General features: G+C 39.6%; 1 protein-coding gene across 3 annotated transcripts in view; it reads right to left on the bottom strand.

The window, feature by feature from the left end:
• The window catches only part of RUNDC3B (RUN domain containing 3B), a 151,910-nt gene that overhangs the window by 15,509 nt on the left and 110,009 nt on the right, over positions 1-26,392 (bottom strand). The window contains exons 9-10 of one of the 3 annotated variants that reach the window (XM_062178192.1): positions 17,829-17,969; positions 181-299 (exon numbers count right to left, since the gene is read on the bottom strand). In XM_062178192.1, coding sequence (XP_062034176.1) covers positions 181-299; positions 17,829-17,969 — 260 coding nt within the window. Of the gene's footprint in view, positions 1-180; positions 300-17,822; positions 17,970-26,392 lie in introns of all 3 variants that reach the window. The other 2 variants (XM_062178191.1, XM_062178193.1) reach the window with 2 other exon arrangements.

A 26,392-nucleotide genomic window follows, 5' to 3' on the forward strand; every position in this document is an offset into this window, starting at 1 on the left:
GGGACTATGAAGGTAACAATTATAAATAACATCATTTAAGAAGCTTAACCACAAACACACGAGAAAAAGAAAGGCAGACCGTTTTAATCATAATAGTCAAATTCTAACATGTTTCAAAGAAATCTGTCATTCTCTGCCAATTTCTGCAACCAAAACCTTTTAACTAGGCTTTCTTCTTACCTTCACCAATTAAGTTTAATGTATCTTGTTTTCCATCTTCTTGTGACTGGCCTGGATCAAGGGAAGTCTGAGAAAGGCTAACTTCTGCAGATAACTGGTCAAGACTTTGATAACTTTTCCTGTAAAACAAAGATGATATACTAATTGAATTTCCTCTCACAAAAATAAATTCCAGAGACATTTTTAAAGGCTTTCAATTTATTCAATTTCTGGTAAATTTTCCCCAATCCTTCCTTTAAATTTTGCCTTTATCATAATTTCAAAATGATCTCCATTATATTTTCCTCTGTATATCCCATTGAAATACAGAAAAGAAAAACAATTTGTCAAACAAATTAAAATCCTCATGCCAATTTTTGATTATTCACATTGTTAAGAATTGGGGGCAGCTTCCAAGATGGCAGAGTAAGAAGGGAGCTTACTGCTCTAGTTCAGAAGATAGTTTAAAAACAGTGGAGAGAGTGTAGTCTCAGGGAAGAGTTTGGGAGAAAACAGCAGAGAAAACTCTACCAAAATCAGAGGGACATGGTGGACCAACGAGGAAGGCATGGACGCACACAACTCATGACTCTAGTGGCCGAGAGCCTACGCACCAGCACTGGAAAATGAGGTGAGACCAGACCACAGCAGCCCAAGCACTGGTGAAAAAGCTGCAAGAAGAGCCTAGAGGGAACCCGGCTTGGAGCCCCACGGGGAAGAGTGTACCTGCCAAACTAAAGGAAAAAAAAAAGGATGGGATGGACACATTTCTCTCTCCCTGATCACTTTTTAACAGCATCTTGTAACAAGCCCATAGAGCAGGCACCTTTTTGAACATACATAGCAGCTGTGCCAGCTCAAGTCCGTGCCCAGCAACCAGCCAAGTGGAGACTCCTGACTCTGGCGAGGAGAACTAACGGGGCTAGGAGCTTATGACTGTGTGAGGCTTCTGTACGTGGACTGTGATAAAAACTAAGGGTGTGTAGTAGGACTCACAGTGTGGCTGGGACTTTGGGCAGTCACAGTGGGAAAATCCACATACTTAGGGCTTCCTGGTTACCTCGTGAGAGACATTGCTGGGGAACCTGAACTTACACTGAGGACTGCACAGATCCTTTGGGACAGAGCAGACAAATATTATACCCACTAGGGCTGGCACTCAGGCACTGGTCTCCTTTGAGGAGAGAAGCTCAGCTGAGCAAAATAAATTTCCCTTTGGATTAAAAAAAAGAGAGAGAGGTAAGATTTATCACTCTAAACCTGGCTGTGTCACCTTAGGCATGCCCTTTACCCTGGAGAACTGAACAGAGCTCCCAGGCCATACCCACTACAAGCCTCTAGATATTAACTTAAAGCAGACATTCCACTTATCTATAGAGTCATAGTACAAACGTAAAAGCAAAAAAAATGAAGAAACCAATGAGTATCTCCATAAATGCCAAACAACAAATGCACCAATCCAAGAAACAAGAATAAGGAAGACAACATGATGCTCCTACAACAACACAACATTTCACTACTAGATGGTGAAGATGATGAAATGGTGCTGAAATCCATACAGGACATGAAAGGAAATTTCTCCCATGTAACTGAGATCTTAAAAGGAAATCAAAATGAAACAAAGAATTCAATAGAACAAACAAAAAATGCAATGGCAAGCCTTAACAACAGAATCGGTGAATCAGAAGAAAGAATATCCAATTTAGAAGATAAAGCACAGTAAATTATACAGTTAAACCAAAGAAGAAGAAATTAGAAAAAAAAAAAACTGTTGGGAATCCAACATATGAGTTCTAGGAGTTCCTAAAGGCGTGCAAAGAGAGAAAGGATAAGACAGCCTTTTTAGTGAAATAACAGAAATCCTCCCAGGTTTGGAGAAAGAAAGGCACACACAGGTACAGAAAGCACACAGAACTCCCAATAGACATGACCAGAAAAGACCCACGCCACACACACTGTAACCAAACTCACCACAGTAAAACATAAAGAGAAGATTATAAAATGTGCATGAGAGAAACACCAGATTACTTTAGGAGGGTCTCCAATTAGAGTCACAGTGGGCTTCACATCAGAAACCCTACAGGCTAAGAGAATGGTGAGATATAGTCCACGTCTTAAGAGAAAAAAAAACTGTCAAAACCAAGAATATTACAACCTGCAAAGCTCTCATTTATGAATGAAAGTGAAATAAAGACCTTCCATAACAAAGAGAAATTGAAAGAATTTGTCACCACCCATCCAGCCCTAAAAAAGAGGCTTAAGGATAGGGGCCAGCGCTGTGGTGCAGCAAGTTAACACCCTGGCCAGAAGCACCAGTATCCCATATGGGTGCCAGTTCGGGACCCGGCTGCTCCACTTCCCATCCAGCTCTCTGCTATGGCCTAGGTAAGCAGTGGAAGGTGGCACAAGTCCTTGGGCCCCTGCGCCCGCGTGGGAGACATGGAGGAGCCTCCTGGCTTCTGGCTTCGGATCGGCACAGCTCCAGCTATTGTGGCCAATTGGGGAGCAAACCATCGGATGGGAAGACCTCTCTCTCTCTCTCCTCTCTCTGTGTAACTCTTTCAAATAAATCTTAAAAAAAAAAATGCTTAAGGATGCACTACACATAGAAACACAGAAAATGGTCATCACTACACAAGAAGGTTAAGGAAGAAAATAAGTAAAAATTCAAAGGAAATTCAAAGTAAAAAACAGAATTATTTTTGGAAAAATGGCAGGGCAAAGTCGTTACTTATCAATAGTCACCTTGAATGTAAATGGCCTCAACTTTCCAGTTAAAAGATACAGACCGGTTGAATGGAAAAAAAGACAAAACCCATCAACTTGCTGCCTACAAGAAACACATCTCACCCACAAAGATGCACACAGACTGAAAATAAAAGAATGGAAAAAGATATTCCATACCAACATAAACCAAAAATAGTTGGTGTAGCCATATATCAAAAAATAAAAATAAAAAATTGCTGGTGTAGCTTAATATCGGACAAAACAGACTTTAACACAAATACTGTTAAAAGAAGCAAAGAAAGGCGCTATGTAATGATTAAGGGACAAATTCAATAGAAAAATGTAACTATTATAAATGTGTATGTACCTAATTACAGGGCATCTGGCTATTTAAAAGGAAGGTTAAGGGATTTAAAGGGAAAATTAGACTCCAATACAATAGTAACGGGACACTTCAATACTCCACTTTCAGCAATGGACAGATCAACCAGACAGAAAAACAGCAAGGAGACAGCAGATTTAATTGACACTATAGACCAAATGGCCTAACAGATATCTACATAACTTTTCATCGTATAGTTGCAGAATACACATTATTCTCAGCAGTGCATAGAACTTTCTCTAGGACTGACCACATACTAGGCCATAAAGCAAGTCTGAGCAAAATCAAAAAAATCGAAATCGTACCATGCATCTTCTCGGACCACAATGGAATGAAGCTGGAAATAAGCAACTCAGGAATCTCTAGAGCATATGCAAACACATAGAGACTAAACAACATGCTCCTGAATGAACAGTGGGTTATAAAATAAATCAAAAGAAAAATCAAAACATTTCTGGACAAATGAAGATGACAGCACAACATATCAAAACTTATGAGATACAGTAAAAGCAGTGTTAAGAGGAAAGTTTATAGCTATAAGTACCTACATCAAGAAATTGGAAAGGCACCACATAAATGAGCTATCAGCAAAACTGAATAGAAAAAAAGATCAGCAAAAAAAAGAGCTGGTTTTTTGAAAAAATAAGAAAAATTGGCACATCACTGGCCCAATTAACCAAAAAAAAAAAAAAAGGAGAGAGAAGACTCAAATCAATAAAATTAGAGATAAAAAAGGAAATGTAACAACAGATACCACAGAAATAAAATGAATCCTCAGAAATTACTACAAAGAACTGAATGCCAGAAAACTAAGAAACCTAGAAGAAATGGATAGATTCCTGGACACATACAACCTACCTAAATTGAACCATGATGACACAAAAAACTCAAATAGACTCATAACCAAGACGGAAACTGAATTAGTAATAAAGGCCCTCCCAACAAAGAAAAGCCCAGGACCAAATGGCTTTACTGCTAAATTCTACCAGACGGTTAAAGAACTAACTCCAATTCTTCTCAAGTTATTCAAAACAATTGAAAGGGAGGGAATCCTCCCAAATTCTTTCTGTGATGCCAGCATCACCTTAATTCCTAAACCTGAAAAAGATTCAAAAGAGAAACAGAATTACAAAACAATATCCCTGATGAATATAGATGCAAAAATCCTCAACAAAATTCTAGCCAATCGAATCCAATAACATATCATAAAGATTATCCACCCAGACCAAGTGGTATTTATCCCTGGTAGGCAGGGATGGTTCAACATTCATAAGTCAATCAATGTGATACATCACATTAACAAAAACCATATGATTATCTCAATAGATGCAGAGAAAGCATTTGATAAAATACAACACCCTTTCATGATGAAAATTCTAAGCAAATTGGGTATGGAAGGAACATTCCTCAACACAATTAAGGCAATTTATGAAAAACTCGTGGCCAGCGTCATACTGAAAGGGGAAAAGTTGGAAGCATTCCCACTGAGATCTGATATCAGATAGGGATGCCCACTCTCACCATTGCTATTCAATATAATCCTGGAGGTTTTAGCCAGAGCCATTAGACAAGAAAAAGGAATCAAAAGGATATAAATTAGAAAGGAGGAATTCAAACTATCCCTATTTGCAGATGACATGATTTTATATATAGGTGATCCAAAAGACTCTACTAAGAGACTATTGGGGCCGGCGCCGTGGCTCAACAGGCTAATCCTCCGCCTTGTGGCACCGGCACACCGGGTTCTAGTCCCGGTCGGGGCGCCGGATTCTGTCCCGGTTGCCCCTCTTCCAGGCCAGCTCTCTGCTGTGGCCCAGGAGTGCAGTGAAGGATGGCCCAAGTGCTTGGGCCCTGCACCCCATGGGAGACCAGGAGAAGCACCTGGCTCCTGGCTCCAGATCAGCGCAGTGCGCCGGCTGCAGTGCGCCAGCCGCAGAGGCCATTGGAAGGTGAACCAACGGCAAAAGCAAAACCTTTCTCTCTGTCTCTCTCTCTCTCACTGTCCACTCTGCCTGTCCAAAAAAAAAAAAAAAAAAAAAAAGGAGAGAGACTATTGGAACTCATAGAAGAGTTGGGTAAAGTACAGGATATAAAGTCAATACAGAAAAATCAACAGCCTTTGTATACACAGACAATGCCACGGCTGAGAAAGAACTTCTAAGATCAATCCCATTCACAATAGCTACAAAAACAATCAAATACCTTGGAATAAACTTAACCAAGAACGTTAAAAATCTCTACAATGAGAATTACAAAACCCTAAAGAAGAAATAGGATACCAAAAAATGGAAAAATCTTCCATGTCCACAGATTGGAAGAATCAATATCATCAAAATGTCAATTCTTCCAAAAGCAATTTACAGATTCAACGTGATACCAATCAAAATATCAAAGATATTCTTCTCAGATCTAGAAAAAATGATGCTGAAATTCACATGGATGAACAGGAGACCTCAAATATCTAAAACAATCTTATACAACAAAAACAGAGCCAGAGACATCACAATACCAAATTTCAAGACATACCACAAGGCGGTTATAATCAAAACAGCCTGGTATTGGTACAAAAATAGATGGATAAATCAGTGGAAATGAAAAGAAACACCAAAAATCAACCCAAACATCTACAACCAACTTATATTTGACCAAGGAGCTAAAACCAACTCCTGGAGCAAGAACAGTCTCTTCAACAAACAGTACTGGGAAAACTGGACTTCCACATGTAGAAGTATGAAGCAAGACCCCTAACTTACACAAAAATCCATTCAACATGGATTAAAGATCTACATCTATGATCAGACACCATCAAATTAATAGGGAACATTGGGGAAACCCTTCAAGACATTGGCATAGGCAAAGATTTCTTACAAAAGACTCCAGAGGCACAGGCCATCAAAGCCAAAATAAATAAATGGGATTACTTCAAATTGAAGTTTCTGTACAGCAAAAGAAACAGGAAAGTGAATAGGCAACCAACAGAATGGGAAAAATTATTTGCGAACTATGCCACTGACAAAGGAATCTAGAATCTACAAAGAGATCAAGAAACTCCACAGGCCAGCACTGTGGCACAGCAGGTAAAGCCGCCGCCTGCAGTGCCAGCATCCTATATGGGTGCCGGTTTGAGTCCCAGCTGCTCTGCTTCCAATTTAGCTCTCTGCTATGACCTGGGAAAGCAGTGGAAGATAGCCCAAGTCCTTGGGCCCCTGCACCTGCTTGAGAGTCCCAGAAGAAGCTCCTGGCTCCAGATAGGCACAGCTCAGGCCGTTGCGGCCAATTGGGGAGTGAACCAGCAGATGGAGGACCTCTCTCTCTTTCTCTCCTCTCTCTGTCTCTCTCTGTTTCTCTGTCTCTTCTCTCTGCCTCTCCTTCTCTCTGTGTAACTTTGACTTTCAAATAACTAAATAAATCTTAAAAAAAAAATTAAAGTTACTCCACAACAACAAAACAAACAACCCACTTCAGAGATGGGCCAAAGACTAATACAGACATTTTTCAAAAGAGCAAACTCAAATGGCCAACAGACACATTAAAAAAAAAAAAAAGTTCAGGATCACTAGCTGTCAGGAAAATTCAAATCAAAACCACAATGAGGCTTCACTTCACCCTGATTAGAATGGCTTTCATACAGCAAGGATCTGGGGAAAATGGTACCCTAATCCACTGTTTGTTGGAATGTAAACTGGTAAAGCTACTATGGAAGACAGTATGGAGATAACTCAGAAATCTGAATATAGACCTACCATATGCCCTAGCCATTCCACTTTGGGAATTTACCCAAGGGAACTGAAATCAGTAAACAAAAGCACTATTTGCACCTCCATGTTTACTGCAGCTCTATTCACAATAGCTAAGACATGGAATCAACCTAAGTACCCAACAACTAAAGACTGAATAAACAAATTATGGAATATGTACACTATGAAATACTACACAGTGGTTAAAAAAGTGAAATCTGGTCATTTGCAACAAAATGGATGAATGTGGATAACATCATACTTAGTGAAATAAGCCAGTGCCAAAGGGACAAATAACATATGTTCTCCCTGATCTGTGAGAATTAACAGAGCACCTAAAACGAACTCTGCAGAAGTGAAATTGACTCTTTGAGAAGGGATGACTTGAGCTGCCCTTGTCTTGACTGTTGAGGAACAGCTTCATTTTCTCTGTTTTTTCATCCTACTTGTTGAACTCTTTACTTAACATATAATTAATCATATGTGTATAAAGTCAATTGAAAATAGATCTCAGTACATAATAAGAGTGGAAATAAGAGAGGGAGGAGGAAGTTTATAACTGTAAAGCTATATAGTTCTGCATACATTGCTACAGACTTACTTCTAAGGGTACAGTTTAAAAACTGGCCATGGGACTCCAAATCCCATTAAAATTGGTGGTAAAAATGCCATCTTAATTGTTAAAGTGATCATATTAAATGTTAAAGTGAACGTATAGATAGAATTAAGTGTAAAGTGTAAAGAAATCATATAAATAGGGTCAAGTGCCTTGCAATAATAATAGTTAGAATGAAAAAGGAGAGAATGTCCAACAAGGGAAGCAGTCCACACAGCAGACTCATAGAATGACAATTGCTTTAAGTAACACTGACGTCAGAATCAGCCCTTATGGCTTCCTGGTCTGCCTGAAAGGCCTGTGAGAGCATTTCAGGCATGGAAAGCTGAGACACTGTGGCAAAAATGTTCTACTTGAAGGACCTCTGTGAGTGAGATCCCAGTGGAAATAAGTGCCCATCAAAGAAGGATGTACTTTTCTCTAAAGGGAAGAGAAAATTTCCACTTTGCTTATGGCCTTGTCCAAATACTGACAGAGTTTGTGGACTCAAAAGGCTTCCATAACCCAGGCTGCTCATTGTGGTCACTGATGTCATAAATAAGAGTGTTAACTATTAGGTTAACAACAAGAGTCAGTGTGCACTAACTCCCCATGCAGGACCTCTGTCCTCAATGAGCTGTATTGAGAGTTAACTGTAAAACCAGTTCTCAAACAGTTTTATATCTGTGTGTGTGTGTGCAAATCGTTGAAATCTTTACTTAATATAGAGTTGTTCTTTTATGTACAAATTTAACTGAAAATGAATCTGAATGGAGAATGGGACTGCGAAGGTGAGAGGGAGGAGGAGGAGGGGTGGGAGGACTGATATGATGGGAAGAATAACTATATTCCAAAAGTTGTACTTATGAAATTTGTATTCCTTAAAAATAAATTTAAAAATTAAAAAAAAAAAGAATTGGGAACTTCTAGTTACTACCAATTTTCAAAATCAGAGAATCCAGATTAGTCTCAGTGAAACAAAATTGGGATAATTTAATGATAATCTAGCATCTCTCTCTCTCTCTCTCTCTCTCTCTCTCTCTTTTTGACAGGCAGAGTGAGAGAGAGAGAGAGAGAGAGAGAGAGAGAGAGAGAGAAAGGTCTTCCTTCCGTTAGTTCACCCCCCAAATGGCCACCATGGCCGGTGCGCTGCACCGATCCGAAGCCAGGAGCCAGGTGCTTCTCCTGGTCTCCCATGCGGGTGCAGGGCCCAAGGACCTGGGCCATCCTCCACTACCTTCCTGGGCCACAGTAGAGAGCTGGACTGGAAGAGGGGCAATCGGGACAGAATCTGGTGCCACAACCGGGATTAGAACCCAGGGTGCTGGTGCCGCAGGCAGAGGATTAGCCAAGTGAGCAGTGGCACCGGCCAATCTAGCATCTCTTAAGCACTTCAGAATCCTTCAATACTTGATATTATTATAAATGGTTATTACATAACAAATTCAAATTATTTTTACAAATACCTATAATTTAGTAGTTTAATGTTTAGAAATAAAATAGCTGTATTAATACACACTCATGGTAGTTAATCTCCTTCCCTCATCTATTTTCTATTTGAGCCCATTTTCTATTAAGCTAATTAGAAATAAATTATATTAGAGGATAAATTAACTTATTAATGGACAGTTAATGAAAACTTACTAATCTTTTCTCATATTTGGTTATTGAAGATAAAACCAACTCAAAGGATAAGTGACTTTAGAGTTATTCACATTTCACATAAAAAATCAGAATTATTATTTCCAAATATAAATGACCTAGGAAAAGGAATATGTTATTCAGCTTAACATCTATTTCACAAGGCAGTCAAGGCACATTTAATATCATAGAAATATATTTTATGACAATATTTATAGCAAAGTATATAATAAAAGACCTATTTCATAGTGATTGCTATTCATAAACCCAAGAGTAAACTACACATTTATCAAAGGTATAAACATTCTATATAGCCTTAATAATTCACCCAAGTGCTGCTTTATGTTAATAAAGATCCCATCCAAAATGAGAAAAAAGGAAAAGATTAAAAGGATTTAAACTAATTTAATTTAAATAAGAAATAATGAATTAAATTTAAATAAGAAATAATGAAGTATTTAATTAAATCTTAAGTTAATCAATTAAAATTATTTTAATTAAAAATTTAAAATTAAAAGGAAAAATATTCATTTACTAAAACAGAATTGCCTATTTTAAAAAAAGTAAGGCAGGGGTAGGCATTTGGCCTAGTAGTTAGGACACTGGTTAAAAACACATAGGGGTCGGCCAGCGCCGTGGCTCAATAGGCTAATCCTCCACCTTGTGGCACCGGCACACCGGGTTCTAGTCCCGGTTGGGGTGCCGGATTCTATCCCAGTTGCCCCTCTTCCAGGCCAGCTCTCTGCTATGGCCCGAGAAGGCAGTGAAGGATGGCCCAAGTGCTTGGGCCCTGCACCTGCATGGGAGACCAGGAGAAGCACCTGGCTCCTGGCTTCAGATCAGTGAGATGCGCCAGCCGCAGCGGCCATTGGAGGGTGAACCAACGGCAAAAAGGAAGACCTTTCTCTCTGTCTCTCTCTTTCTCTCTCTCTCTCTCTCTCTATCCACTCTGCCTGTCAAAAAAATAAGAAAAAAAAAAAAACACATAGGGGTCAGCACTGTGGCACAGCAGGACAGCAGGTTAAGCTGTTGCCTATAAAGCCAGTATCCCATATGGGTGCCAGGTCATATCCTGGCCACTTCACTTCTGATCCAGTTCCCTGTTAATGGACTGGGAAAGGCAGTGGAAGATGGCCAAGTGCTTGGGTCCCTGCCACCCATGTGGGAGACTGGATGAACCTCCTGGCTCCTGGCTTCACCCTGGCCATTGTGGCCACTTAGTGGGTGGACAGAAAAGGATGGAAGATCTTTCTCTTTGTAACACTTTCAAATTAAAAAAAAAAAAAAAAAAAAAGACAAAAGACACTCACATCCCATACTGGAGTACCTAGGGTTTAAGCACCCAGCTTACTTCCTTACTCTGTCTTCTTCCCATGAGTCCCCTGGAGGCAGTGGTGATGACTCAAGTGATCAGATTCCTACCACCCAAGTAAGATATCCTTACTGAGTTTCCAGTTCACAGCTCCTGGCTTTGGCCCCAGCCAGAGGCTGCTGCAGGCATCTGGAGAGCAAACCAGCAGATGGGAGCACTTTCTCTGCCTATCTTTGTCTCTCTACCTCTAAACTAAAAAAATAAATAAAAAATTATAAAGCAGGCCGGCGCCGTGGCTCAACAGGCTAATCCTCCGCCTTGCGGCGCCGGCACACCGGGTTCTAGTCCCGGTCAGGGCACCGATCCTGTCCCGGTTGCCCCTCTACCAGGCCAGCTCTCTGCTGTGGCCAGGGAGTGCAGTGGAGGATGGCCCAAGTGTTTGGGCTCTGCACCCCATGGGAGACCAGGATAAGCACCTGGCTCCTGCCATCGGAACAGCGCGGTGCCATTGGAAGGTGAACCAACGGCAAAAGGAAGACCTTTCTCTCTGTCTCTCTCTCACTGTCCACTCTGCCTGTCAAAAATAAAAAAATAAAAATAAATAAAAATAAATAAAAAAATTATAAAGCCAAGGCAGAGTCCAACAGATTTGCCAACAATAGTTTTTTTAAAAAGTATTTATTTTCACTTCATCTGAAAGGCAGACAGGCTGACAGATATCTTCTATCTGTTGTTTGACTCTCCAGATGCCTGAAGCAGACGAGCTGGGCCAGACCAAAGCCAGGAGCCTGGAGTGCAATCCAGTGTCCCATATCGATGGTCTGGACCCAAGTAAGTAAGCCTCGTCCTCTGCCTCTCAGGGAACATGCTGGCAAGAAGGTGAATCCCAAGCAGAGGAGCCAGGACTCCAACCACACATTCCAGTATGAGGTATACACATCCCAAGTGGCGTCTTAAACACTTCACAACATGCCTGCCCTTATTTTTAATATTTTTGTACTTACTCTATGTGAATTTTACTATGCTAAAATTTTATAGGATTTCATAGCAAGTAGATACAAAAAGGTACTTTAAAAAGTTCACGAGGGGGCAGATGTTTGGTACAGTTATGATACTGATTTGGAAACGTGCATTCCATTCCAGAGTCCCTGGGTTTGAGTCCCCCTCCCCTCATTTCCAACACAACTTTCTGTTTACGCACACCCTAGAATGCAGCAGCTGATGACTCAAGTACTTGGGTCCCTGTTACCCATGAATTCTGGGCTCCTGGCTTCACGGGGCACAGCCCTGGCCGTTGTAGGCATTTGGGGAATGAACCAGAGATGGGGGATCTTTGTCTTTCTCCTCTCCTTGTCACTCTGCCTTGCAAATAGATAAAAAAATAAAACTTAAAAAAAAATTTGTGAGGGGCTGGCACGGTGGTGCAGCGGGTTAACGCCCTGGCCAGAAGCGCTGGCATCCCATATGGGTGCCGGTTTAAGACCTGGGTGCTTCACTTCTGATCCAGCTCTCTGCTATGGCCTGGGAAAGCAGTAGAAGATGGCCCAAGTCCTTGGGCTCCTGCACCCACGTGGGAGACCCAGAAGAAGCTCCTGGCTCCTGGCTTCGGATCAGCACAGCTCTAGCTGTGTGGCCATCTGGGGAGTGAACCAGTGGATGGAAGACCTCTCTCTCTCTGCCTCTCCTTCTCTCTCTGTATAACTCCAACTTTCAAATAAATAAATAAATCTTTAAAAAAAAGTTTGTGAAAATGAAATTAAAAAATAAGATTATTGTGCAAAAAAATATTTGAAATCTATGCATATAGGTATACAACAGATTTCTGTTTTTCCCTTGAAGAAATAATGAAGTGATGAAATAACTTTTTAAAATTAAAATGCAAATAATGTTTCACTTTTTAATATGATGACTTTTCAAATGTCAAGAATGTAAAGGTCTTCAATTATTTTTAACTAGAAGGAAATTCTTTTGCAGAAAACTTCTGATAATTATAACAGATAATACTTGTATGAACTATAATTTTATAGATATTTATCTAATTTAAAATTATACCCAGTATTTATGTATTATTATATGTTGGGCACTCTTCTACATGTTTTATATATGTAACTTACTCAATTCTCTCTATTACTCTAAGAAGCTAGAATTATTACTACCTCTACTTTAAAACAGAAGAAACTGGGACATAAACAGATTAGACTGAAGACTGTTTGCCAGGCCTTATTTCCCCCACCTTACTATGCTATCTCTTCACCTATATAAAAATATATATATCTACATATATAAAAAGAAAAGATGCAGCTTCCCATTAGAAACCCTTCTCGAAGAACAGCTTTGTTTGCTGAGTATACTGACTCACTGAAAATTTCACTTGATTTTCATTTAAAATCCTACTTCTTTAGCTATAGAGGAAAGAAGGAACACAGGAATTTAGTGGACAGTTATAGTTATAAAGAAGTTTCTTTTCCAAATTATTTTTCTGTGCCCAATGGGGGTAATTTTTTAATAAAGAAATTTATTATTTATTTGAAAGGCAGAGCAACAGAGAGGAAAACAGAGCAAGAGCTCTTCTATCCAATGGTTTACTCTCCACATGACCACAACAGCAGGAACTCTAATCTGGTCTTCCACAGGCAGCAGGGGCCCAAGTACTTGAGCCATCATCTGCTGCCTTCCGAGGCTCATTAGCAGGTAGCTAGAACAAATATAAGGCAAGCAGCCAGGATTGGAACCACCACTCTGATGTGGGTGCAACATCTTAACCTGCTGTCCCACAATGCTGGCCTTGTAACTTGATTTTTAAACTGAATGATGGCTTAAAATGAAGTTTCTGGCTGATTTTTTCAGCATAGGAAACTGATTTTTTTGGCATAATATTTTTCAGTTTAAAAAATAGTATACACTTGGCCGGCGCCGTGGCTCAACAAGCTAATCCTCCACCTTGCGGCGCCGGCACACCGGGTTCTAGTCCCGGTTGGGGTGCCGGATTCTATCCCGGTTGCCCCTCTTCCAGGCCAGCTCTCTGCTATGGCCCGGGAAGGCAGTGGAGGATGGCCCAAGTGCTTGGGCCCTGCACCCGCATGGGAGACCAGGAGAAGCACCTGGCTCCTGGCTTCGGATCAGCAAGATGCGCCGGCCGCAGCGGCCATTGGAGGGTGAACCAACGACAAAAAGGAAGACCTTTCTCTCTGTCTCTCTCTCTCACTATCAACTCTGCCTGTCAAAAAAAAAATAGTATACACTAAAATTTACAACCAACAAAATACCCAAAAACAAAAAGACATAAAATGTATTTGAATATTTTAAGTATAGATGACAAGTGTGACAGCACACATCTGCAACCATCTTGAGGACTACATTGGAGGGAGGAAGGTCTGAAAATGCAGTCCTTGAGAACAGCAACAGGACGAACTTCCGCTGTGACCTCTCATAGATCCTTTTAGAGTCACGGCTGCAAACTTTCAACCCCTTAATGTGTCATAATTAGTGAGGAATCCTTGAGTTTATAGATTTACCTAACCAACAGGAGTATAACAACAGAACTGGGTAGACAATGAAAATTTCAACCCAGAATTAAGTGCCTTATTCATACGATATTAAAAGTAGTACCTTACAATATCTTCCTTGAGTGAAAATGACCACAAACCCACCATGTGGTAGAAACTTTTGGTCACTTTCAGTAATGGCAAAGAATGGGTTCCACAGCCACATTCTCACCTGTTGTCCAGCAAGACTGGCAGTGCCATCTGACAAATATCTTGTCGTGCAGTAAATTATTCATCTGTGAGAGTTTTTCTTTAAAAGGCCATGGCTAAATTCTAACTTACAATTCTACACATTTGCAATAATCTCAAGGACAGAATCCTGTAAAACCTAGCCCCTGACAATAGCAACAGGAAATGACTTTCTTTGTGACTCACTAAAGGCCTTCTTAGAGCCTCACAGTTAGTGAAGAATCCTTGCATTTATAGACTTTACCTGCCAAAGGCCAAGGCTAGGTTCTATCTTAGAATTCTGGACCCATTAACATCATATTTAAATGCAACCACATCAATCCAGTACCTATTATTGTTTCTCAGAATACAATCCTTAAAATACCAGTAGTTGACTTAAACTTACCCAAGACAGTAAGAGTCATGCATTTGGGCTACACAAAAGTTCATAGTTCAATCTATGTCATTAGATGTAAAATATAATTTAAATTTCTAGGAATCTCACAGACATTTGAAATATAAGATATACACATTCAACATTAACTGTTTAAACATTTGTACACCACTCAAATATAAACTTATATATTCAAGACTGGGTACCACTAACGACAAATTAGGGTACTGAGGGGCTGGCATTTGGTGCAATGGTATGAGTTTCTGCTTAGAACACTCCATATTGGAGTGCCTGGCTGGAGTCCCAGCTACTCTGTTTCCTATCTAGCTTCCTTCAAATGTACACTTTGGGAGACAGGGATAAATTGCCCAAATATCTGGGTCCCTGTCACCCATGTGAAAGACTAGGATACAGTTCCAGGATCCTGGTTTTCTCATGGCCCAGTCCCAGTTGTTTGAGAATTTGGGGAGTGAACCAATGGATGGAGTATCTCAATCTCTCTCCCTCTCATAAAAAAATAACTAATTTTTAAGAGGAAATTCAACAGTAGGTCCAAATCCACTGACAGATCAATTTTTTATAGTCTTATATCAATGGTCAGTATTATAACGATATAGAAACTATGTCATTTATTTACCCAATAGATGTGTTGAAGTCAATTATAATTTATATGATCTGGAAGTCACTGGGTAACAGAGAGTGTGATTCATAGAAAGAGATGAGCATTATCTAACATAGAAAACTAAAATTAAAATACATTCACATTGTGTACACAGAGACAATGAATGTACACAGAAAAAGGAAGTATACTCTTCTTTTTATTCTTGATTTATTTTCATAAAAATGCTTAAGAAATACTCAGTCTCTTCAGCAGAATATATTCTTACTCTAATAAAATTGAGAAGGATAGCCAGAAAAGCCTTATAGATAAGAAATTATGAAAGGCCTTCAATACCTCATGAAACATTTATTATTACAATAAAGCTATACTTGAACTTCAAAAATTTTGCACCAAAATAAACATAGATTTTTATTCCCTCTTTCCCAAAAATACTTTGAAATTCCCTTGTTTGTGAATCAGGTCATTGCCCAGTTTGCAAGCCTAGAAGATTTCTGTAGATTCTGTCCTTTGGGGACTCCTACTCTAAGAATGTTTGAAAGACACACATGGAAAGAACTCCTGATATATCTGAAGCCAAAGTCATTAAGAAAAAGTAAAAGCTTGAATACAATAGATCATGAAGGACATGTAAAAGCTACTGAATCTTAGTAATTCCACAGTGTGAATAACAGCAAAACTGGGAGACAGTGTAAATTTCAAAGACTAAAAAACTTAAGTAGAAAATCTAAGCATGATCAAAATGAATCTGATCATGTGGGGTTAGAATGAGCAGATGAGGCAATAATACAATAAAATTATGACAGATAATCTAAGGTTCATGTAACCTCCATGTTACATATAAAATCAATAAAGAACTTACTATAAACAAAAAACTAAACATTTATTTTATATGACTACTGTAAGCCTGTAATACTTTCTTATTTTTTTAAACATGATATCCATTATCTTTGAAATAAATACATAAGTTACAACATAGCTAATCTGGCCAGGTCTATCTAAGTAGTCAAGAAACTGGAAATCATATTTCCAATTTTTTTAATTGTAAAATATTTTTAATTGTAAAATCAGCATAATAAATGGAAATAAATTTAAGATCTCCTACTGTGAGATCTTTCCATGAGTAGATGACAACATAGCCAAGTTATCCATTTGCTCACTTTTTTCTCCTTATTAAAAATGAAAGAAGAAATAACATTAGTGTTGTCTCAAAATAAACTCAAATTTCTTTTGAATTTTACCTTTGTAAGAATAAGGGTTAAGACAGAAATGTCTGGCTACTAACTACCTGGTAGAAGGTACCCTAAGAACATAGCAACACATGGCTCTTCCACTGAAATTAAAAATAAGAACTCTAAAAGAAAAAGTAAAGAAAGAACAAAGTAGAGGGGGGAGAAAGAAGGGAAAGGGAGAGAGGAAAGGAAGGGAAGTGAATTGAAGGGGATGGGAGGGTGGGATATCAGAGAAAATAGAACATTAGCTGAGGACAGAAAATAAAGATGGTAGAAAAAAGGATCAATATGGAAAAAGTGGCTAAGTTACAAAAGAAGATCAAATGACTTACAAATCTCAAAAGTAAAATTAGCTTAAGGAAGACAGAATTTTTACAACTCCCAAAGCCACATGTTACACATTCGGATGTAAACTCTAATAAATAAGGCATTCAGGCTAAATGATGTCCTGAATGGTGCCTTGACACAGTTTTCAGCAGCAGAACAAAGGACAGGAAAAGGAACTGGTGGCCCATATATTGAGACTGCATCTTCTACAGCTACTAAAACTTAGATTTCATAAAAATGGACAAAACAATTTCAGATCCAATGAGAACAAGTAAATGTTACTTCCAGAGATATACTTTTATTCTTTCTGACAAGACAGAAAATTAATTCTAAGGCAAATACAACATAAAAGCTATAATTTAAAAGTACTCGTGGGTGTTCGGCGTCGTGATTAAGATAGCTAGTTAGGATTCCCACATCCTATACAGTCTGATTCTGTCCTCAATTCCAGCTTCCTGCTAATGTGCGCCACCCTTGGGAGGCAGCAGGTGACTGACTCCTCAAGTGTCTGAGTCCCTGCCACCCATGTGGGAGCTCTGTATTGATTTCCTGGCTAGTAACGTCAAGCTGTCCGGCCCTGGCTATTGTGGGCATTTGCAGAATAAACTAGCAAATGAGAGGTCTCTTTCATCTTTCTTCTCTCTCTCTCTCAAATAAAAATAAATCAATAGTACATTTTTTAGAAGTTCACACTTTTAACTGAAGGACTGGCTGAAGTTAAACTTCAGGAAAACAGACAGCTGTCCAATTTTGGATAAGAATTTCTGAGAAATGTTACTTCCCCAGGGTGCCTTGGCTTCAAAATATTAACACATGCAAAGCCTTAACATAACCTGACACCAAAACAGTCCTAAAGCCTACGTTTGATCTCACCTAGTAATAAATTCAGAAAGAAGAAATGAGAAACCAAGATGGACAGCCATCTGTCTTGGTACAGCTAAGTTTGTAATTAGTTGGGAAAAAAAAAAAAAGTATTACACTTACTCATACCACTGTTTATTGTGTTTTCGGTAAAGCAACGTATCCAAGGCAACAGCATTGACATCCAGAGCTCCTGGGGAAGGCCACTGGTTGGTGAGGTGGGCAGTTAACTCTTGTCTTGATCTTAAATCATTATTCTTTAGCACAGTCCTGTGAATATTAAGATGGTGAGTGCTTTTGTCTTCACTGTTCTACAATGGCAGAGGAACCCAATGGTTTCAGGTTAGGCCCCCACAATTCACCTTTGAAAATGGAAGGCTAATCAATTGTGAACAGAAAGGGCTGGTCGGGACTAGGACTGTTTTATCTCCTGCAGTAGGTACTTGTCATGCTTTCTCTGCTGGCTACAATAAATCACTACTATGAAATGCAGACTCCCCATCTTTTCCACAGGCATTACGACCAAAGGACCCAAGAAGCATTTCACATGTAACTAAAAAACAACAGTAATATCTTAAAGATACAGGTTATCAGATGTCAGTTAAAATGTAAAAGTGAAGATCCCATGTGTGTGACTTTCTAGCTTTAAAACTCAGAAAGCAGCTATAAAAGTAATTAATTTAACTCCAATAAACAAACAGCAATTCAAAAAGTAAAGCTGAGGCACAAAAACATAATTAAAAAATCCATGAGATTCCCATAAGTGTTTCTGGGAAAAGTGACTACGAATAAATCTTCATGAAAATGAACAATAAATCAGTGATAATGGCATCAAATATAATCCACTGAAAATGTTTCAACCATGTAATGAAACCATTATAACAATCCATAGTTTCTTTTCATTTTTGTAGAACTGTTACTTGTTAATAACAGCTTGCAAAAGAGCTAGTTTTGCCATAATTTCAAATTCACAAAGCAAATGATCATTGTCACAAGACAAATCAACATTTACATTGATGGTTAAAGATCATTTAAAAGCAAAAGCTTTATCTCTATTAGGCTTTTAAAATCATCTGAGCAACCTGCATCTTCAGATAGGAGTCCATAACTTCAGCCTGTCTAGGTCCTAAGCCTTCAACTCAGAAGCAAAGAAGTGTGCCCACCGCTAACTTCCACAGATACTAGTCCTGTTGTGGGTGGCAAGACAGATGAGTGAGATGTTGGCAGCACAACCCTGCACTAAAGAAAATGAGTCTGGACACCAGTTCTCACTCTCAGCCATGATTCTAGGCGAGTAACCATACTGATATTGCTCTAACAGGCTATGTATGAATATCTTTACTCAACAGGCTACTTGTGTGCATATAAAATGTTTGTTCAACCATGACCACAAAGAAAGATTATCTGATTTTGTCTCAGAATGAATACTAAAAGTAAACTGGGGAAAGGCCAATGAAAAAGAATTGCATTAAGATTTATTTTGGGCTAACTGCCTTAATTTCATTTCACTGGAAAAGAAATTTTTAAAAGGGCTTTTAAAATTCTGTAACTTTTTAAAAACACAAACAATAAAGCTTTGTTGAGAGTGATTACAATTTTTTTTTCTTAAAAACAAAGAAAAATCATGTAAAGTAGAAACAGGAATTACTGATCAGAGAATCTAAACTACCATTATTTTGAGTTCTCTTAGTAGATATTTCTGTTTTGCATATTCCCTCTTTTTTGGGTCTCTAATGAACATCACTGGCAAACACAACTTCATAACTGAGTTGTAACCGGCTCACAGGAGATACTGAGAGGAGAATGTTGAGAAAAGCAAACATGCAAAAATGCAAATGTCAGGAAATGACATGGGTAGGGCATGGTTAATGAGAAATAATCAAGCAATCTCCAATTTAGAATACATCTTCGGAAAAGTGAAGAATTTCACGCCCTATACAATGGAGAAAAGGACTGAAATGTCAGGGAAGTTTTTAGACAACAGTTGTCTCTGGAGAATTTTTGCCCAAAGACAAATGAAGGTAGTGATTTTAGATCTTTATCCTGACAAATTCTCATCATAATTATTTTCTGGGAGCACAGTAGATTTCAGTATGTGCAACAGGTGTGGTTTCCACCCACCCACATCTGTTTTCCATTTTTTGTGAAGAATGTAGAAACAGTAAAATCCTGGCACTTGCCCTGCCACTAGGCAGAACAAAGATTCCTTGAGAATCCTTGTGTAAGGCCTTTCTTTCACCACTCCTGCACCTGAGGGGCCGGCCAATGAATTAGGTTGCTTCAATCTTCCTAGTGAATTCTACCTGTGCTCCAGAGTTGGTTTGGGTTGCTTGCAACCAAAGCATCCCATTATTTACTGTAGAACAAGCAAGATATATCACATTCATATCAAGACCTATTCAAAGGTGATTTAACTGACTTCAGTATGAAAAATGACAGTATTTTTCTTATTTGCCTAAGATTTAGAATGGGCTCACGTTAAATTACTCAGTAACTACTATTATTAATCAGAGACAAAGTTACAATATGTAATATTAGCTTTAAATAAAATTCTAATGCTGAAAAAGGCTAATGCTGAAATTAAAACTTGGATCATTACACATAAAATGGACTGTACTTGTCAGTTAGCCATGGTTTAGTCAATTTAGCATTATCTAATTAAGGTAATGAGTCTCCAGAAGATACACTACTGTGGGGAAATTAGTTACATGTTGGTGCCCAAAGGAAGTAAGGTGGGCGGAATCCAAAGTTGTTTACCACTAAAACTGATTGGCTGTGCAACATCAGGGGAGGTAACAAAACTAGTAACAAGTGTATAGACATATGGCTAGTCCTATAGAAATCCCCCCGTAAAATGACCGTTTAAGTGATTGGTTGGTCCTTAGCCCTGCCCCAATGACTCTGCAGTTTTGTGCTATAAAAGGTTCTGTTTTGCACGAAGTAAATGAGTCTTTGCTAGACTTGGCTCCCTGCTGCGTCTGACTGTCTCCGGGATCGGGAGGCTGGGGAACGGGCGAGCGGCGCACTGACCTTTCCTCGGACCCAGTCCATCTTTGTACGGGTGGACTAAGACCCAGCACACTACGGGAAAATTGTTTAATTTACTAAGAAAGAAACAATATTACATTTATCAAAGCCAAGGTTACTAACTTTCCTGTGGTAACTACCTCTAATTTCTCTTGATATTCTCAAGAATTTAGCTACCCCCTACATACAGTTCAATCTTGATGAATGTGATGACCCAAAGCCATCAAAGATCTCTTCATAAAGATTTAAAGCTAGATATAACCCCATCAAGTCCATGAAACAAGTTCTAACAGTTTTAATGCTAAAAAGTACAATTGAGACAGCAAGTTCCAAGGCTACTCTACTAGGAAAAAATTATTAAAAATTCAAGGCAGTGTGTTTAGCCTGGAGGTTAAGATGCTCGCATTATCACTCTGGAGCGCCAGGGCTCAATTCCCAGCTCCAGTTCCTGACTCCAGCTTCCCATCAATGCAGACGCTGGGATTGGTAGGCAGTGGTATTGGCTCAAGTAACCACGTGGAAGGCTGGGCTTGTGTCCTGGCTCCTGATTCTGGCTCTGGACCAGCCCAACCTACCCCTGGCCAGCTTTCAGCTGTTTTGGTTATTTGGGAAGTGAACTAGCAAATGGGACCTGTCCTTCAAAAAACAAAAACAAAATATCTTCAGTTTACTTATATACTGCAAACATAAATCATCTCCTTGCCTTTGTCTCCTCAGCATTAACTATACCTCTACTATTTTATTCAAGTCCCAAGATTCATTTCATTTTCTACCCCCACCCCCGCCACCATGAAGATCTTCAGGCTACTTATGTCCACAATGATAAATTTGTAGTGCTTCACAGAAAGTGAAAACAGCTTAATAAGCAATTATTTTAATAATTTAATGTCTTCTGATTCTTCCACTTTGATTATAAGCTACTTGGGAACAGAAGCTCTGTTTTGTATTTATTCACTATCATATTGTTAACATAATATTGGGAGATCCTTAAAAGTATTTGTAGGGGGTGGGAGTTTGGGGCAGCAGTTAAGGCATGGCTTCAGATTCCCACATCCCTTATCAGAGTGCCTGGGTTCAAGTCCCAACTCTGCTCTTCATCCGAGTTTTCTACTAATCCACATACTGAGAGCAGCAGGTAATGGCTCAAGTACTGGGGTTTCTGCCAACCATGTGGGAGTCCCAGATGGAGTTCTAAGCTCAAGGCTTCAGCATGGTCCAACAGCTCAATAACCAATATCGAGCCGAAGTCTTGGCTATTTTGAGTTTTTAGGGAGTGAGCCAGCAGATGGGAGTTGTTTCTCTATGTTTCAAATAAATAAATATTTTTTAAAAGTATTTTAACTTTGAGAATCTCAAAAACAAACAAAAAACTGGGTGAACATATTGCTGCCAGTTTCTTAATATATAATTCACATGAACACTAAGCAAAAAGTATCCTGGCTTGACCCTTGATCTGGATTCTTGGTCTATTGCTCATACAGAGCTTGTAAGAAAAGCAGTGGAGGCCGGCGCCGTGGCTCAACAGGCTAATCCTCCGCCTTGCGGCGCCGGCACACCGGGTTCTAGTCCCGGTCGGGGCACCGATCCTGTCCCGGTTGCCCCTCTTCCAGGCCAGCTCTCTGCTGTGGCCAGGGAGTGCAGTGGAGGATGGCCCAAGTGCTTGGGCTCTGCACCCCATGGGAGACCAGGAGAAGCACCTGGCTCCTGCCATCGGAACAGCGCGGTGCGCTGGCCGCAGCGCGCTACCGCGGCGGCCATTGGAGGGTGAACCAACGGCAAAAGGAAGACCTTTCTCTCTGTCTCTCTCTCACTGTCCACTCTGCCTGTCAAAAAAAAAAAAAAAAAAAAAAAAAAAAAAAAAAAAAGCAGTGGAAGGGCCGGCACCATGGCTCACTTGGTTAATACTCCGCCTACGGCGCCGGCATCCCTTATGGACACTGGGTTCTAGTCCCGGCTGCTCCTCTTCCAGTCCAGCTCTCTGTTGTGGCCCAGGAAGGCAGTACAGGATGGCCCAAGTGCTTGGGCCCTGTCCCGCATGGGAGACCAGGATTGGCATAGCTCCAGCCATAGTGGCCATTTTGGGGAACCAATGGAAGGAAGGAAGACCTTTCTCTCTGTCTCGCTCCCTCACTAACTCTTTCTGTCAAATAAATAAAAAATTAAAAAAAGAAAAAAGAAAAGCAGTGGAGTCAGATTTTATGGATTAGTGACAACTCTACTACCAAATTAGCTGTGTGACTTTTGAGTTCTTAATCTTAGAATCCTAGTAGGGGTGCCAACTCTACTTATTTCAGAAAATTATTAAGAGCTAAATTATTTTTTAATATTTATTTATTTATTTGAAAGTCAGAGTTACACAGAGAGAAAGAGAGGCAGAGAGATAGAGAAAGGTCTTCCATCTGCTGGTTCACTCCCCAATTGACGGCAACAGCCAGAGCTGTGCCGATCCAAAGCCAGGAACCAGAAGCTTCCTCCAGGTATCCCACATGGGTGCAGAGGCCCAAGGATTTGGGACATCTTCTACTGCTTTCCCAGGCCATAGCAAAGAGCTTGATTGGAAGTAGAGCAGCCGGATCTTGAACCGGCGCCCATATGGGATGCCGGTGCTTCAGGCCAGGGTGTTAACCTACTGCGCCACAGCACTGGCAAGAGCTAAATTATTTAAAATATGAAATCTTTTAGAGTGTGTTTTTACTTTTCCAGTACTTATGCCAAATTTAAATGTTTTACTTCAAAATTTAAATGAAATCTACAATATTTTACAGACAGTATTTTCATGAAAATCAGAAAAATATATTCACAATTAGTATCAAATAAGTGTAGTATCAAATAAGTGTACAAGACTGGCAATGGAAGATACACGTCAATAAATGAAGAAATAATCATGTACAAGTATCTGTGACTATCATCTTTTTTTCATGATGGATGCTCTCACAAAGGAGGGAGTAGGGAAAGTACAACTGAAATTCTCTTCCCTTCTTTTTTTTTTTTTTTTTTTAGATTTTTTAAATGAAATTCTCTTCCCTTCTAATCTTTCTTTCTTTCTTTCTTTCTTTTACATTTTATTTATTTATTTGAAGGGCAGAGTTACAGAGAGGCAGAGGCAGATGCCGGGGGTGGGGGGATCTTCCATCCACTGGTTCACTCTCCAAATGGCTGCAATGACCATAGCTGAGCAGATCCAGAACCAGGAGCCAGGAGCCTCTTCCAGGTCTCCCACATGGGTACATGTGCCCAAGGACCTGAGCCATCCTCTACTGCTTTCCCAGGCCACAGCAGAGAGCTGGATCATAAGTAGAGCAGCCAGGTCTCGAACTGGTATCCATACGGGATGCTGGCACTGAAGGTGGCAGCTTTACCCGATATGCCACAGTGCCAGCCCCTTTTTTCTTTCTACCTCTCCTAGTAATTACCTACTATATCCTAAAGGAATCCTTGTCATGTTTTTGCATAAAATTCTTTTACTTGACAGGTAAAAATATATCATTTGAAACTAAAGTTTGATTTTTACATGTAACCATATTACAATATATGTTAAAATTATCAGTATTATTATCAGTATTAATTTATCAAATGACTATTTCACAAGTTCTTTGAATATAGCTTCAATTGCCTAAAGTTAACATATCTGTGATGGATATATATAAATTCAAAAATACTACAGATTTATAAATACAAAACTCCACTAATCCATCTCTTCCGCAAAGTTTGCAGTTCAGGTTCAAAGAGCTGTTTTACTTTTAACAGGAAAAAAAAAGCTCAGTTATCCTAAGAAAGCCATTCTTGGTATAACAGAAGCAATTAGTGAATATAATTTATTCTAGTAAGCATACCTGTATTAGCCTGTTTTATGTCACTATAAGGAAATACCTGAAGCTTAGTAACTTATAGAGAAAACGGGGTTTTTCTGCTCACTTTTCTGGTCCAAGGTCATGGGCCCTCATCTGATGATGATCTCCCTGCTGGCAGAGTCACAGAAGGCGCAGGGCATCATATGGCAGAGATGGGAAGCATGCCCTTGTATGCTTATATAAAACACCAGTATTCAACTAAAAGGGCTGAACTCCCATGACCTTATCCAATCCCAATCACCTCTCAAAAGCTCCACCCTTAAACACGTAATTACACTGTTTCCACCCTCTTGATATCTCATAATGAGGATTAAATTTTATCATATGAACCCGTGGGGGAAACACTCAAACCACAGTATCAGCTACAACCATAAAAAATTCCTATACCTTTTAAATAAGTAATTTGTAACTATATACAAATATATACTTTAAAACTAACACTTAATTCTCTCTAGGCTTATAATCTTTTCCATATGATTACTGTTAGCTAATCTTCAATTTAGTAAAATGCAACGTATTATAAAATCATAAGATACTGGATTATAAATAACTTTTCACTATAAATCTTTTTTATTTTTTTCTGGAGTAAATAATTTCTTCATTGCTAAACCAGATTTGGCAAACCATCAATTGTTATTTACGGTCTCTCTTTTAAAATATCATTCTATAATTGAGTTGTCCATTTAATTAATTTGCTAAAATTCAATTTCTGAGAATTTTTCACATGAATATCAAGAATGGTATATTAAATCTTCTCCTTCAATAATATGGGCTATTCTGTAGGAATTCTAGCACTTTTAACAGAAGCTCACCTCAAGGAAGAAAGTACAGTCCTAATTAAAGATATTCCAATGGTCCTCAAAAACTACTGCACCTAATACTACTTTACTTAAAAATGTGTACACTTACCTTCCTCACATGTTTGCACTCATGTTTCTAGAAGTGTTCTTCTCTGAAAATACCCTTTTCTTCTTCCTTGGTTACCTGAAGAATTCCCAAAAAGCCCTGTACAAGTACCACCTTCTTAGTGACGCTTTCCTGGGATCACCGTGCCTAGCTACGTCTGTAAAGTGTACACACTTAAAATACACTCACTGCATCACTCAGAAGTCAGTTGCTTAAGAGACTCTGATACCCTTGAGATTATCTTACTTGGGCCGGTGCTGCGGCTCACTAGGCTAATCCTCCACCTTGCGGCGCTGGCACACCGGGTTCTAGTCCCGGTCAGGGCGCCGGATTCTGTCCCGGTTGCCCCTCTTCCAGGCCAGCTCTCTGCTGTGGCCTGCAAAGGCAGTGGAGGATGGCCCAAGTGCTTGGGCCCTGCACCCCATGGGAGACCAGGAGAAGCACCTGGCTCCTGCCTTCGGATCAGTGTGGTGCGCCGCCCGCAGCACGCCGGTCGAAGCGGCCATTGGAGGGTGAACCAACGGCAAAGGAAGACCTTTCTTTCTCTCTCTCTCTCTCTCTCTCTCTCTCTCTCACTGTCCACTCTGCCTGTCCAAAAGAAAAAAGAAAAAAAAAAGAGATTATCTTACTCACTTTTAAATATTCAGGGCGTGACTTTAGCCTAGCAGGTTAAGATGCTCATTACGACACCTGCATCTAACATTACAGTACCTGAGTTCAACATCTGGCTGTTAATCCTTGCTTCAATTTCCTGTTAATGCAGACCCTGACAGGCAGGAGTAATGGCTCAAGAAGTTGGGTTCCTGTCACTCATGTGTGAGACCCGGATTGCATCCCAGGCTCCTGACTTTCGCCTTGACCCAGCTTTGGCCCAAGTGTAGCCTCAGCTGTTGCAGGTATTTGGGGATG

The sequence above is a fragment of the Lepus europaeus genome, chromosome 20 (genome assembly GCF_033115175.1).
Source record: "Lepus europaeus isolate LE1 chromosome 20, mLepTim1.pri, whole genome shotgun sequence".
NCBI classification, from domain to species: domain Eukaryota; kingdom Metazoa; phylum Chordata; class Mammalia; order Lagomorpha; family Leporidae; genus Lepus; species Lepus europaeus.